At 36.9% G+C, this 15,853-nt stretch overlaps 1 protein-coding gene across 1 annotated transcript in view; it reads right to left on the bottom strand.

Moving 5' to 3' along the window:
* Positions 1-2,481: 2,481 nt before the first annotated feature.
* HSD17B11 (hydroxysteroid 17-beta dehydrogenase 11) overlaps positions 2,482-15,853 on the bottom strand; it is a 34,067-nt gene continuing 20,695 nt past the window's right edge. The window contains exons 6-7 of the mRNA XM_030313475.1: positions 8,349-8,465; positions 2,482-3,336 (exon numbers count right to left, since the gene is read on the bottom strand). Coding sequence (XP_030169335.1) covers positions 3,246-3,336; positions 8,349-8,465 — 208 coding nt within the window. The 3' untranslated portion in view covers positions 2,482-3,245. The remainder of the gene's footprint in view (positions 3,337-8,348; positions 8,466-15,853) is intronic.

Here is a 15,853-nt window from a genome sequence, read left to right as displayed (position 1 = left end):
GCTATTTACTTGCTAGCCAAGTTGATGTTGACAACCTACTAAGGGTCAATTTTAACCCTTTTCCTTGGCTTGATTCCTTACTCTTTCTAATCCTTATTTCCATTAAAAAGAATAGATTTCTGGCATGAGAATGGTAGCATGGGGACAGGGACAGGGAAGAGTGCCTCTGAAGGCAAGAATGGGAATATTCTCAAAGGGAATAAGGAGAGGCCAGTGAGTCCTTGTTGTCCCATAGCAGGGCTCCAGGGTGATAGCAAGGGCTCAGGAAGACTTTATGGTGTCTCCAGGGAGTGTTAGTTCCTTACCAACAGTCAGGATTTCTGTACCCCACAAAAGAGAGAGCCGTCTGTTATCAAGGTCCTACATTAGGACCACAGAGTACCATGATAGTTGACAATTAGAGAAGTCTTTCCTGTTTACCCCAAGGCAATGTAAGCCTCTTTGATTTTGGTGTGACTCTCAGAAGTGGCCCTATTGGTGGTTGAGATGAGTTTTCCCACTAAACTGTTAGGACGTGGGTTCAGAGTTAGAATTCATTCATTCAAATAACAGTTAAAAGTTTTCAGACTTAGAGTCAAAGCAGTAATTGCCTGATGTTAGTGAATCAGAACAAGCTTTTTTTTAACAACAGCAACAAGAAAAAAAAAAAAAAAGGAGGGGGGAGGCAGAGAACAAAAACCTAGAACTCCTACAGCATTCATTAACCTTTCAACAGAGTTAGGGCGTCAGCCTCTAAGGTTCTGAGTTACTGCTTGCTACAGGAATTTCAGCAATGCCTTCGACGCCTACTACACAGAATTGCTGGAAGATTAAATGGCCAAGTGTGCCTAGCATATGGTTAACATTCATGAAAAGGACTGATTACCATTCTGTCAGCGTACTATCCAAGAAGTAGTACTTATTTCTCATAACGGTTAATGCCAGAATCCTTCCAAGTGTTAATTTCAGACAAATGTGTTAAGAGGTAAACATGTTTTGGGGTGCCTGGGTGGCTCAGTCGGTTGAGTGTCCGACTTCAGCTCAGGTCATGATCTCACAGTCTGTGAGTTCGGGCCCCACGTCGGGCTCTGTGCAAACAGCTCAGAGCCTAGAGCCTGCTTTGAATTCTGGGTCTCCCTCTGTCTCTGCCCCTCCCCCCCACCCATGCTCTGGCTCTCTCTCTCTCTCTCTCTCTCTCTCTCTCTTTGTCAAAAATAAGTAAATACTAACAATAAACTTAAAAAAAGAGGTAAACATGTTTATTGTGAAAAGAGGAAAGTCATCAGTAATCTTGGGGCCTCAGTCACCTTACTGAAGTTTCACTGTGTTTCCTCCTCACCTACTTCATTATTCTTGCCAAGCTGGAGCAGGTATAACTTAATCAAAATAATAAACACTACATGTATTTCAAAATGAGTCCCAAGCTGACTGGAAGAGACTCTCCAACCTTCTAGTGTCACTCTCACCTAACAGGACAGGGTTCAGGTAAATCTATAAATTCTGTGGTTATTCACAGGTACTCCAGTAGAGTGCTACCAGAGCATGGCTAATGTTGGAGAAGAATCTAAGTTATGTTATTTAAATGTGACAATGTTTTTGAAGGAGGCATTTTTGACTCAGATATGTATTTACATCAACTGAATGTAGAATGTAGTCTGACAGCAATTGTATTTGGATTCTCTGTATTAGAAGGTAGTTGATGGGCAGGGAGAACATTATTGCAGGAATACCTGCTGTGAAACATTTTCATATATTATAGAATCTACAGTGTAATAACCTTCCTTAAGCTGATTATCTTATGATCCTTATCATCTGCAGTGGCACTGATGACATAACTTAATTGTTCAATAAGCCAACTGTTTAGGAAAGTACCAGACACATATTAAATAAACATAAGTTTTGGGGAGCCTGGGGGACTCAGTCAGTTAGGTGTCTGACTTTTGATTTTGGCTCAAGTCATGATCTCATGGTTCGTGAGTTCGAGCCTCGCGTCGGGCTTTGTGCTGGCGATGCAGAGCCTGCTTCGGATTCTCTCTCTCCCTCTCTGCCCCTCCCCTGCTCTCTTTCTCTCTCTCAAAACAAATAAACTTTTTTTAAAAGTTAAAAAAGTAAAAATAAGTAAGTATGTTTCTGTTTAGAAACAGAATCAAGATCTTTTACCATGAAATTTCTGTACCTAAATGTGACTCATTTATTACATTTCACCAGGGTCAGTGATTCTGAGTTATATGTTTTCTAAGTATGAACCTTCTGATGGAAGGATCAAAGTTCTTTACTTTGTGTATATTAACACAGTCTTGGAAATATTTTTTTTCAATAGAAATCCAACAAGCCTGAATATTTTTTCAATTCATATTCTCATCTCACTGAGCCTCACTTGCATCCAAGAAATTTCCAGATATTAAAAAAATAAAAAAAGATATTTGATTATATAATGCATTTTCCTTTAATTTGAAGGATAAATCAAGTTTTCTTTTCAAGACAAAAAGACAGAGACAAAAGTTTAAGTTTGATTTGTTTATTGTTGCCACTATGGGTACATTCTCTTAATTCTCTGCCTCAAATCCCAATGGTGCTTCTATACCTGCAAGATGTGTCCATCTCTAGTTTCCTTGAGCTGAAATGTTTGGCTTTGAAATGAAACAGTGTGGTAATGTGCAGGATGAAATGTTTGAGCAGTATTTCTTACATCACATGAAACTCACTGTGAAATGCCATTAGATACAGTTCTTCATTAAATTTAGAGAGCCTGAAGTTTCTGTTTTCATGGAGAATAGAAAAGGAAACACGTGAATTATATAAAACTTAAGTGAAATTAGAAATACCACTATATCTTACATATTTATAATACAAATTTTGCAAAGCCTTCACAAGCCACAAACTCTTAGAAATTATTATAAAATTATTTTTGTTCCTTTTCTCCATTTTCTGTGAGGTCAATTCCTAAGATATTCCCCTCTTTGTATTATATGAAATTAGCTTTCAGCTAGAGGAGAGGTGGTAATAAATGTGCACTGCCAGGGCCTCAAAAGAGGATACTGAAGAAAAAAAAGATAATTAGGAAAAGCAGAAGTCTAAATGTTAAAATTCTGGTGAATATTAGATGAAACCCACTGAAACCTGCTAAATCAGTTTTATTTATCTATGGCTAACGTATGAAGAAGAATTTAAGTTATGTTACTTAAATATAATGATGTTTTAGAAAGCAGGCATTTTTAAGGTATATATTTACATCAACTAAATGTAGAATGCAGCCCATGTAGAACTTATTGTCCTTTAGTTTTATATCCAATAACTGCATCAAACCTAATATCGATCTTTCGTTTTAAAAATGCCAGGAAACGCTCAGGAAGGATCCTAAAAAAAAGATACATGAAAATAATTAGGAAATTAATATTAAATGCACTTGTAAAATATATTCTTTTAAAATACTTATGTCTATCATGTATCATCTTTTTTTTTTTTTTGCATGAGAGAAATAACTTTTTAATATATGTTCTATGATTAGGCAGCTATATGCAATGTAGAAATCATACTGGAATACAGTCAGGGAGCCCTGTGATAAAATGAGAGTAAAGTGGAACAGGCACATAAAAGACAGAAACTATTGTGTTGGGCTTCCTCTCTATTTTTTCTTTCTCTTCTTCATTTACGAATAAGGAAATTTTTTGGATATTTCTTAAAAAACCAGAGTTTAGCCCCATTGCCCTAGTCCCCACCTAATAATGAACATACATTTTTTTTTTTTGTAGGCTTCATGCTCAATGTGGGGCTTATACTTATGACCCTGAGATCAAGAGTCACATGCTCTACTGACTGAGCCAGCCAGGCACCCCAATAATGAATATTTCTAAAGTCCTCCATTATAATGCTGTTTTCTCATCCACAGACGGTTATGGAAATACCTTTAGGGTGGAGGCTTCCAAGCCTTGGATAAATATGTGCAAACAAGCCTTGTCTGAAAACTGAAGATATGATTTGTCTCTTACTTCTCTGGACTATTTTCTAGTGAATGTATGTGCTGCTGTGACAGCTAATTTAACAATTAGAAGGAAAGCAGTACCATATTAATAGCAACTTCTTGTCGTCAGCAGTTTCATAATCAGTAGAGATAACATACATCTATAGTCTGCCAGTATGGGTGTATCCTTTATCATGTATCATCTTAAACAAGATTAAGAACTTTAACTCTGAGTCACTACTATATGTTCTTTTCAATTAAATCCATTTTGGTTTCAAAAGGGAAAGGAAGGAGGTTTAACCACCTTTTAGGGTAGGAGTCACTTGAAATATTTAGTTTTTGAAATAAATATGCTCCTGTATTTTTCAGAAGATCCAGAGAAGAGGTGTGTAGAACTGAAGAGCTGAGATGTTAAAGACTTTTGAAACAAGAAACGTCACACTGGGAAGGAAGTGAGAACAGGAACTACTTTTACACTTTGTAATCCAAAATATTGCTCAAATGCTCCACTAAGAGACTAAAGAAACAGAACTGCTAAGTGAAAATGCAGAGAATGAACTTGGTTTTGAGCATAATGCTGAACAAATTATTTAACTTTTGAGTTTAAACTCCTCACATGAAAATGGAAACAACACCTACTCCACACTGTTCTTGTGAAAAATCAATGTGTTAATATAAAATACTTTAAATATTCTATTTTGTGCATGATGGATACGTGGTAGGTCCAAATTTTTCTTCCCACCCTATATAGGCATACCTCGGAGATATTGCAGATCTTGTTCCAAAATACAGCAATAAAGCGAATATCACAATAAAGCGAGTCAAATGAATTTTTTGGTTTTCCAGTGCATATAAAAATGACGTTTACACTATACTGTGGTCTATTATGGTGCAATAGCATTATGTCTAAAACAATTTTATACACCTTAATTAAAAAATACTTTATTGCTAAAAAGCACTAACCATCATCTGAGCTTTCAGCAAGTTGAAATCACCGATCACAGATCACTGTAACAAATATAATCTTGAAAAAGTCTGAAATATTGCGAGTGACACAGAGACATGAAGTCAGAAAATGGTGTTGGAAAAATGATGCTGGTAGACTTGCTTGATGTAGGATTATCACAAACCTTCAATTTGTTAAAAATACATCTGAGAGTACAGTAAAAGGCAATAGAATGAGGTATGCCTGTATTTAAGAATATTGAGGAACTTGTCACAATCCAATGAGTCTGAGGGGATCTAAACAGAATATATGAATCAGTGTAACTATAGTTGACCCTTGAACAACACACATGTATCTTTTGACTCCCCCAAAACTTAACTACTAATAGTTTACTGTTGACTGGAAGCCTTCCTGATAACATAAACAGTCAATTAGCACATGCTTTATATGTTATTTGTATTCTATACTATATTCTTATAATAAAGTAAATCAGGGTAAAGGAAATGTTATTGAGGAAATCATAGGAGAAAATACACTTATAATACTGTACTGTACTTATAAAAAAATCCACCTATAAGTGGACCCCTAAAGTTCAAACCCATGTTGTTCAGGGTCAACTGTATATACAGACATCTGACCAGATGGCATTAAAATAAAGCTTGGCAATTGAGCACTCAACATTCACAGTCAGAGAAAAATCAGGGCAATGATAATAATAGTGTTAATTATAATAATAACAGTTGTATATAACTTTTATTGAATACTCCAAATGCATCATTTTATTTATTACTCACAGTCCTATAAAGCCTTACTGTCTCCATGTGACAGATGACGACACAGCTTCAAAGAAATTAAACAACTCATCTAATGGATAAAGAAATTGTGGTTTATATACACAATGGAGTACTACGTGGCAATGAGCAAGAATGAAATATGGCCTTTTGTGGCAATGTGGATGGAACTGGAGAGTGTGATGCTAAGTGAAATAAGCCATACAGAGAAAGACAGATACCATATGTTTTCACTCTTATGTGGATCCTGAGAAACTTAACAGAAACCCATGGGGGAGGGGAAGAAAAAAAAAAGAGATTAGAATGGGAGAGAGCCAAAGCATAAGAGACTCTTAAAAACTGAGAACAAACTGAGGGTTGATGGGGGGTGGAGTAGAGGGGAGGGGAGGTGATGGGTATTGAAGAGGGCATCTTTTGGGATGAGCACTGGGTGTTGTATGGAAACCAATTTGACAATAAATTTCATATATGAAAATAAATAAATAAATAAAAATAAACAACTCGTCTGTGTTCGTGTGTGAGCAAGTCACAAACACAGCTTCATCTAACCCCAGAGCACAAACTTTGTGCCTCTATGCTAAAGGTCTAGGAAATAGAATTAATTTATTCAATCAACAAACATTTTGGTGCCCCCTATGTGTGCATCAACTCTCCAAAGTACAGGGGCTACATACAGTGATGAAAAACAGGCAAATTTCCTTCCCTCATAGACTTACATTCTAAAGGACTGTAATCACTGAGTGCTTACTTATGAAATGTAACAAGCAAAACGCTCAACACTTCACAGGTTTTAACTTAGTTACTCACCAAGGAGATCCTTGGTGATCTCCTTGAGTTTCATTATCTAAACCTCTAAGGTATGTTCAACCATAATTCCTTGTAGAAGGGGCTAAAAAGCCTGACATGTGTCGTGTATGCTTTTGATCTCTTGAAATGTTTTCAGTTCCTAGGTCAGTAATTCTCAAAGTATGATCTTTCAACCAACTGCCTGTGGCAGTTGCCTGTTAAAATACAGATGTCTGGGTCCCAACCAAACATCCAATATTAAAGCCTCTAGGGATGACATCCAAGAATCTATATTTTTAAAATTATCTTCCTAAGTGATCCTGATGCCCCACCATGTTGCAGAAGCCTGACTGTAGGGACAAAGATCAAGAGGCTTCCTCCCTTCCTTCCTCTCTCTTCTCTCTTCCCTCCCTTCCTTCCTCCTTCCCTCTCTTCCTTTAACCTAAGCCATCTCTTCACCTTCCCCTCACTACCTGGATCAACCTCACTGTCACACAGTGTTAACATATGAATAATGAGGCAATGTGTTATGAGGAAGGTGGTTAAACCAGTGGTTTCCAATCTTGGCTGTACATCAGAATTACTGGGGAAGTTGTATCTCTCAGAGACCAGACCACACTCCAGACCAATGACATCAGTCTTGGGGAGTAGGTCTCAGGCGTTAGTATTTTGAAAACTCCTAAGCGAATTCCAATGTGACCAAAGCTGAGAGCTACTGCTCTAAAGTAGTACTTCTCAAATTTGAATATGTATTCAAATCAACTACATGCAGATCTTACTAGAATTCAAATTCTAGTTCAGGACACCAAGAGAGTCTGTCTTTCTTTCTTTCTTTCTTTCTTTCTTTCTTTCTTTCTTTCTTTTTTATTTTTTTTGAGAGTCTGTATTTCTAACAAACTCCTAGGTGGTGCTGATGTTGCTGGTCCATGGAAGTAGCAAGGCTCAAGGATCTTTAAAGTTGTAAAAGATTATTTAACAATTTCTGTGGTTCGGTATGATTTGTACAAAACAAGAGTTCAATGATTATCTGTTGTATATTTAAATGAATATCTAAAACCTAAATCTCTAATATGGTTGGCCTATGATTCTATTATGTAACAATGCTTAAAAAACTATCCTTCTTTGGGGTGCCTGGGTGGCTCAGTCAGTTCAATGTTGGACTCTGGCTCAGGTCATAATCTTATGGCTAATGAGTTTGAGCCCCGCTGTTGGGCTCTGTGCTCACAGCTCAGAGCCTGGAGCCTGCTTCAGATTCTGTGTCTCCCTCTCTCTGCCCCTCCCCTGCTTGAGCTCTGTCTCTCTGTCTCTCTCTCTCAAAAATAAACATTAAAAAAAATGTTTTTTTAAAGAAACAAAAAAACACCTATTCTTCTTTATAGTCATTCATTTATGAGACAAGACTTCTAGAAATATACACACTTCTCTAAAAAAAAAAAAAAAAAAACCAAACTTTAACACTTGTGGAAATTATTCAGTTCATTTACCCAACTGCTGTATAAACCTTGCTTCAAGGACTAACAAATGTGGTTTTAAAAACTGAGGGACTGGGTTTCATGTAGCTCAGTTGATTAAGCATCTGGCTCTTGATTTTGGCTCAGGTCATGATCTCACAGTTTTGTGAGCTGGAGCCCCACATCCAGCTCTGCACTGGCTGTGCAGAGCCTGCTTCAGATTCTCTTCCTCGCTCTCTGCCCCCTCTCTGTTCACACTCTCTTTAAAAAATAAATAAACTTAAAAAAAACACACTGAGGGATTAAGCCTATCATTTTTATTACTTTAATAGCATTTAATTGTACTTTACCAAATGTCTGGTTTTAAATCTGAGTGAAAATATATAATACATAAATCTTTGTTTATAATGCTGATAGACATAACTGTCACTTACCTTTCCAGTACTATTAACAAGCATATAGAAGATGGAATAAAAATCATTTTCTGTTCAGTGAGGATCCCATCTATCAGCTTGTCTACCACTTCCTCAGGTTCCAGAATGGGTCCCAAACTGAAATCAGAAGCAGTCTTTAGCAACAAAACATTTCCTGAAACTTTAGCTTTAGTTTGGTGCTAAACAAATGATAAATTACCACAGGACTCATAACAAAAAGGACTTTGTAGCATCTGATCCATTATAAGTGCTCAAAAATAGCAGCTGCTTTAGCATTAATAGTAACAACCATTTATTTAGCGCTTATCATGTACTGCACATTGTGCTAAACACTCTTACAGAGGACATCTCACTGAAGTTTTACAACAGCCTGTGAAGGAGACACGACAGTCCCTATTTTGCAAATAAGAATTAAAGAAGGAGCCAGGACTCAAAAATAAATCAGCTAGATTAAGACTGACAAATTCACTTCTAAATCTTTAGAAGTCTTGGGGAAAAAGTCAAATACCATTACACAAGTTTTATTACACACTAAGACTCTTAGTTAACAATTTCTAAAGTGTCAGAGAAAATTAAAATACAAAAGTGTGTTCAGCTCAAGGTCCTTGATCTCCATATGGAACCCTTATATTTACTAGGTCTTGATTTAATTTTCAGCTTTGTTACTTAGTTCCATGTTGGATCTTCACTGTCTAAACACCCTGGCATATGCACTATGTGGTCCCTAAAGAGTGGCCTTTGTTAGAACATGTGCACTTAGAATGGTGTTACACAAGGGGTGCCTGGGTCGCTCAGTCGGTTAAGTGTCTGACTCTTGGTTTCAGCTCAGGTCATGATTTCGTGGTTTCGTGAGTTCGAGCCCTGTGTCAGGCTCTGCACTGACAGTGTGACACCTGCTTGGGATTCTCTCTCTCCCTTTCTCTCTGCTCCTCCCCTGCTCTTGCTTTCTCTCTCTGAAAATAAACAAATAAAATTTTAAAAAGGTGGGGGGGCTTCTGGGTGGCTCAGTCGATTGAGTGTCTGACTCTTGGTTTCGGCTCCGGTCCTGATCTCACGGTTTGTGAGTTCAACGCCCACATCAGGCTCTGTGCTTGCTGTGTGGAGCCTACTTGGGATTCTCTTTCTATCTGTCTCTTTCTGCCCCTCCCCTCATTGTGCTCTCTCTCTCTCTCTCTCTCTCAAAATAAATAAATAAACTTAAAAAAAAAAAAGGATGGGTGTTACACAAGAATTGGTTGTCAGTTTTTAACATTTTATTAATGACTTAGAAAAAAAGGTACATAATTGAATACACTCATGAAATTTGCCAACATCACCAAACTGACTAACATTTTGGGGAAGTAGACTTTAAATGTGTGTGACTAGTTAAGAGAAATGAGACAAAAAGAATTGGATGGGATTCATTAGGAACAAATATAGAATAGTTCATTCAGATAGAAAACATATGCAGTAAAGTAAAATTGGGACAGTTGAGAAGTATAGTAGTATGCTTATAAGTGAGTGTGATCATTGACTACATGAAGGAGGGCAGAGTTTAAAATATATATATAGGATATCATCTTTCATTCTCAGCATAGGTCAGTCATTTATTAGAACACTGTGTTCACCCTGGACTCTGAAGAATTACATAAGAAAAATCTGGAGAGCAACAGGAGAGAAAATATAATAATAAAGGCGATAGCTTTTGGTCCAGAGGAGGCAGTGGAAGGTTGAAGAAGACTAAGCACTCCTTTAGCCTGTGGCAATAGGCAGGGTATTAGGGCAATAGGATGATGAATCTAGGAAGTGAAGGATGCTTGTGCCTTGAAGTATCCAGAAGGAAATTAACTTTCTAGCATATTGCTACCAGACTTCACTATTCCCAGGCTCCATGAAAGCTCACAAACACCTGTGTAAACAGTACGGCATACCCCCTCATTCACACTGTGGTCTTGTGAGCCTATCAATCAAATGGTGTTGCACTGACTAAACTTTTCTTAGTGTGTTTGATCTCTTTATCCAAAGTTTTAGCCTCTGCCAGAATAATTTTCATGAAATTTAATGGCTAGCCAATATCATGATTTTTAAAAGACCAAAAGACTTCCAGAAAATCAATTTATTGGCAGAATAAAATCTTAAACATTAAAATATCAGTACATGGAAAAATGTTTTCCTATGACAGTCTAATGTTAACAAGAGTTGTAAATCCTATGAAATAAATGTTCATGACCGATTTTGTAGCAAGTATTCAAAAACACTTCAGGCCCATCTGCTGGTGTGGGGTAGGAGAATGCATGTGGGGCATAGGAATACTTAGGGACAAAGGGTATTTTCAGGTAGAAGGACTATGTTTGATTAATCGAACTACCACTTAAGTAGCTGAGTAATTTGGGGGAAGATATTTCAACTCTTTAAAGTTTAGAAGTTTTTGTTTTTGTGTTTAATCTGAAAACTGGAGTTAATGCAGTGGTTTGCTAGTAAATGTTTTACAACTGGCTCTTTAGGGCACAGAATTATCTGTTTTGTACCATTTACTTTCTATGGTGTAAGAACCATGGCTGATTTCAAGCTATTAACATTGTGTCCCCAAATGAGTCTAAGCTGACTTCAGCACTCCACTGGTAATGTGTAGGGAAGTACTCAATACAGTCATATGACACAAATGTTACCTATCACCTTCTTTCATAACATTTTCTTTCTTATGGTGCTAGCCAACAAAAACTAGTATCTTTCTGTAGCACACACAAAAACTAAATTTTTAGAGAAAAATTTTAATGCATATTTTATGTAGGAGGATAGATGTTTTTAAAAGGATATTAAACAAAAATAAATCTTGACTGTCAAAAAACTCCATCAGAATATCCAATTTCACTTAATTCATAAATTCAGATTATGTTACATTCTTTATATCACTAATGGGAAAGAGAGAGATAACTTATTTGAGAGAAAAACATTTATTTATTTATTTTTTAAAACAAACGTTAAAATTTTTTTTTTATCTTGGGGAGAGAGTGTGCACATGAGTAGGGGAAAGGCGTAGAGAGAGAGAATCTTGGGGCTCAGTCCCATGACCCTGGGATCATAACCTGAGCTGAAATCAAGTGTTAGATGCTCAACTGATTGAGCCACCAGGTGCCCCAAGGGAAGAACATTTTATAAAAAACTGTTCATATACCTAATGATAGAGCTCCAAAATACATGAAGAAAAATTGATGGAATTGAGAAAAAACAGTTTAAAAATAAGAATTGGAGACATTAATTTTACTTTCAAAAATGAATTGAACAACTAGAAAGATTAGCAAAGAAATAGAAGACTTGAACAAAAATACAAATCAACTAGACCTAACGGCATCTATAGCTTTGAAGGGGCTTTTCTCTACATTATTTAAATTTTGTTTATAATCATTATACATTATCACAAAAGCAATAAAGATACCTCCAATGACATATCTAGTACACATTTTAAATATGGTGTTTCTCAGGACAATTGCTCAGAGCCTGGAGCCTGCTTCTGATTCTGTGTCTCCCTCTCTCGGCCCCTCCCCAACTCTCTCTCTCTCTTTCTCTCTCTCTCTCTCTCTCAAAATAAATAAACATTGAAAAAAAATTTTTTTTAATTTATGTGAAGAAATAAAGCTAGGAATAGCAGGGCATTTGGAGTTAGGGAGCTAGTAGGAATTCCAGTCTGCCACTTTCAGGCTGTGTGACCTTGAGCAATCTTCTTAACTTCTCCAACTTACAGTTTCTTTGTTCATAAAATGGGCATTGTAAGACTTATCTTGCAGATAAACATTAGAGCAAGGATAGGCAAACTATGTCCTGGTGCCAAATCTAGTCCTCCTAGATTAGAGATTAGAGGTTATTTATATAAGGTATCTACGCCTAGTCGGGCACCTAGTTAGCAGGCTTTCAAAAAATGTTTTTAATAAAACGATTTCTTGATATCCAAGTTTATTTAATGCAAATAACTCTTAGCTGTCAAAAAAAATTACTCAGAACACCTGATTACACTTAATTCCAATTAACTCAGATTATGCTGAATTATAACTGCTATAGTAAACCAGTTTCTTTGCAGTGTGTTAGATGTGTAAATATAAGAATCAATAAACGGTATCTTTGATGTGCTTGAAAAGGGAATGTAAGCCCCAACATCAATATGATACAAATTCTTTGGAATCAATCATTTTGAGGTTTGTTTAGTTTCCTTCTTTCAGAAAGGCCCTCCTCTGTGTAAAAAGGGAAAAGGTTTGGCCTGAGGCTCAGTTCTGTTCCTTACAGGTAAATTACTTAATCTCTACAAGCAAAAGCATTGTCATGAGTTTTAAGAAAATTACAAATTTTGGGGCGCCTGGGTGGCTCAGTCAGTTGAGCGTCCAACTTCGGCTCAGGTCATGATCTCGCGGTCTGTGAGTTCGAGCCCCGCGTCAGGCTCTGGGCTGACAGCTCAGAGCCTGGAGCCTGCTCATATTCTGGGTCTCCCTCTCTATCTCTCTCTGCCCTCTCCCACTCATGCTGTCTCTCTCTGTCTCTCAAAAATAAATAAACATTAAAAATATTAAAAAAAAATTACAAATTTTATTTAGTGTCCACAATATAGAGTAAGATCTGTCTTCTAATTAGCACTAAGTTTCTAGATTAAAACCAACTTCACCGTTGGTATCTACTCTAGTATCAGTTTATCTTCAAAGGGGTTCATGTGGCAGGGACCAAGACCCAGACCCTTGCTAAACCAGGTTATATTCCTGTGATTGGCCTAGACTCCTGCCAACTTCGATTTATCCTTTTCCCCCCATAGCAAGCTTCCCAATTATTATTTATTTATTTCCCCCAATTATTTTTTTAATTGTCACTAGTAGAGCTTTGCCAGAGAGGGCACTCTTGCCCACGAGGAACGTTAGTTTATGTAGCCTTGTCCTGGGGGCAAGGTTAAAAAACCCAATTATAATTTTATAAAAATATGGTACCTGTTTTTAACTGCTGAAAGACAGTCTGAGTGAAAAAGTTGACTCAAAATATTATATTAGGATCCAATGAGAGTTTTCCCCCTGAAAATAATTAAATAATGGAGGAAACTGGCAAATCTTACCCTTGAGGATGGTACTCCTCTCTCTGACACTCCCTTTTAATTTTAATGAACTCTTAAAAAAATTTATTTGTTCTATTGAGATATGATTGACACATCACATATCACATGTAAGGTTAAGGTGTACAATGTGTTGATTTGATACAATTATATATTGCAATATGATTATCACTGTGGAATTAGTTAACACCTCTATCATATCACATGGTTATTTTTTGTGTGTGATGGGAACAATTAAGATCTAGCTTCTTAGCAACTTTGATGTTTATAATATGGTATTGCTGCCTATAATCACTATGCTGCACATTAGAACTCCAGGAGTTAACTTACTGGTTGCAAGCTTATATCCTGAAACAATTATCTCCTCAATTCCCCCACCCCTGGTAACCACCATTTTATTGTGTTTTTATAAGTCCAGCTTTTTTAGATTCCACACTTAAGTGAGATCATACAGTACTTGTTTGACAGTTTAATGAAGTTTTATCCTCTTTCTACTTCTGATCAGTTCCACTTCTCAGGACCCCGAAATAATTCATCTTTTGTTTTCTCTTCAGAGTCCAATTAGGATTTATTTGATTAATACAGATGAGTTTAAACACTAGGTCTTCTGAAATAAATATGCTTTTGTTTTCTAACAAAATTGTATCTTAAAAAGGGACTTATAGGACAATTTGATAGATTCTTTGTAGGGCATCAGATCTTTGCACAGCTACCAAATTTCTACTTGATGTTGGCTTTCTACTCTATACCTGTGGGTAGACATATTTACATTAAGATGTATTTAAATAGAACCTGATATTTTCCCAAAGTGCCACATTGAATATTCTTCATTAATTTAAAATATATTTTTACCAAAGGCAGATGAATTGGGGGAAAGAGGCAAAATGAAATTTAAAAATTGAATCTTAGGGGCACCTGGGTGGCTCAGTTAGTGAAGTCATCTGACTTCAGCTCAGGTCATGATCTTGTGGTTTGTGAGTTCAAGCCCCATGTAGGGCTCTATACTGACAGCTCAGAGCCTGGAACCTGCTTCAGATTCTGTGTCTCCCTCTCTTGCTGCCCCTTTCCCGCTCACACTCTGTCTCTCTCAAAACTAAACATACATTAAAAAATAAATAAATAAAAATTGAATCTTATCAGCATGATAGATCCCAGTATGTATGCAGATTTACTATAACATTTCAAAGTAGTGAAGGAAATGATGTATTATTTAATAAATAATGCAAAATAATGCATTAACTATTTGGGAAAAACAAGCTATACGGTGACTTTTTTTTTTTTTTTTAATTTTAGAAGGAGGGCGAGAACATGCAAGCAGAGGAGACAGGCAGAGAGAGAGAGAAAGAGGGAAAGAGAGAGAGAGAGAAAATCCCAAGCAGGGACACAGGGCTCGATCGATCTCATGACCCTGGGATCATGACCTGAGCTGAAATCAAGAGTCAGAGGCTTTGTGTGGAGCAAAGCTCCAAATGTGAAAATCCAACCATAAAAGTACTGGAGAAATAAATATAGGTGGGTATTTTTATAAGCTTGGGCTGAAAAAGACCTTTATAAATATCTCGCCAAACCTATAGGCCATGATGGAAAATAAACTGAGAAGTTTTAATGTAAAACTAAATAAAAAGAAGTTGAAAGGCAAATAGCAAACTGGGGAAAAATATATGCAATGTGTATGACATATAAGATAGTATCTTGAATGTACAATGAACTTATAGATATTAATTTAAAACTCTACTGCTCAATAGAAAAGGTGAGCAGAGGTCATGAAACAGGCAATTCACAAAAGAAGTCAAACTACTGGGATGCCTGGGTGGCTCAGTCAGCTGGGTATTCAACTCTAGATTTCGGCTCAAGTCATGATCTCATGGCTTGTGGGATCGAGCCCTGTTTCAGGCTCTGTGCTGACAGCACAAAACCTGCGTGGCATTCTTTCCACCTTCCCCTTTCTGCCCCTCCCTTGCTTGCACAGTCTCTCTCTCAAAATAAATAAATGGACATTTTAAAAAATTAAAAAAAAAGACGTCAAACTACCAAAAAATAAACATTTAAATAAAATTTAAAAAGGGGCACCTGGGTGGCTCAGTTGGTTAAGCATCCAACTCTTGGTTATGGCTTAGGTCATGATCTCACAGTTCATGGGCTCTGCACTGACAGTGGGGAGCCTGCCTGAGATATTCTCTCTCTCTCTCTCTCTCTCTCTCTCACACACACACTCTCTCTCTGCACCCCCCCCCCTTGTGTGTGTGCTGTGTCTCTCTGAAAATAAATAAATAAACCTAAAAAAAAAAATAAAAAGAAGGAAAGAAGCCCTACTACCAAAAAACATAAGAAAACACTTTAATGTAGCTACTAGGTCATCAGGAAACAAAGATGATCCTTCCTGTATGGAAAGGGCAGAACATCACCAGAAGGCAGGCTGCTGAGGAAGTAGAAAAGCAGTGGC

This window comes from Lynx canadensis, chromosome B1, assembly GCF_007474595.2.
Source record: "Lynx canadensis isolate LIC74 chromosome B1, mLynCan4.pri.v2, whole genome shotgun sequence".
In the NCBI taxonomy this organism is placed as follows: Eukaryota; Metazoa; Chordata; class Mammalia; order Carnivora; family Felidae; genus Lynx; species Lynx canadensis.
This window is presented reverse-complemented; position numbering and strand designations above follow the sequence as displayed.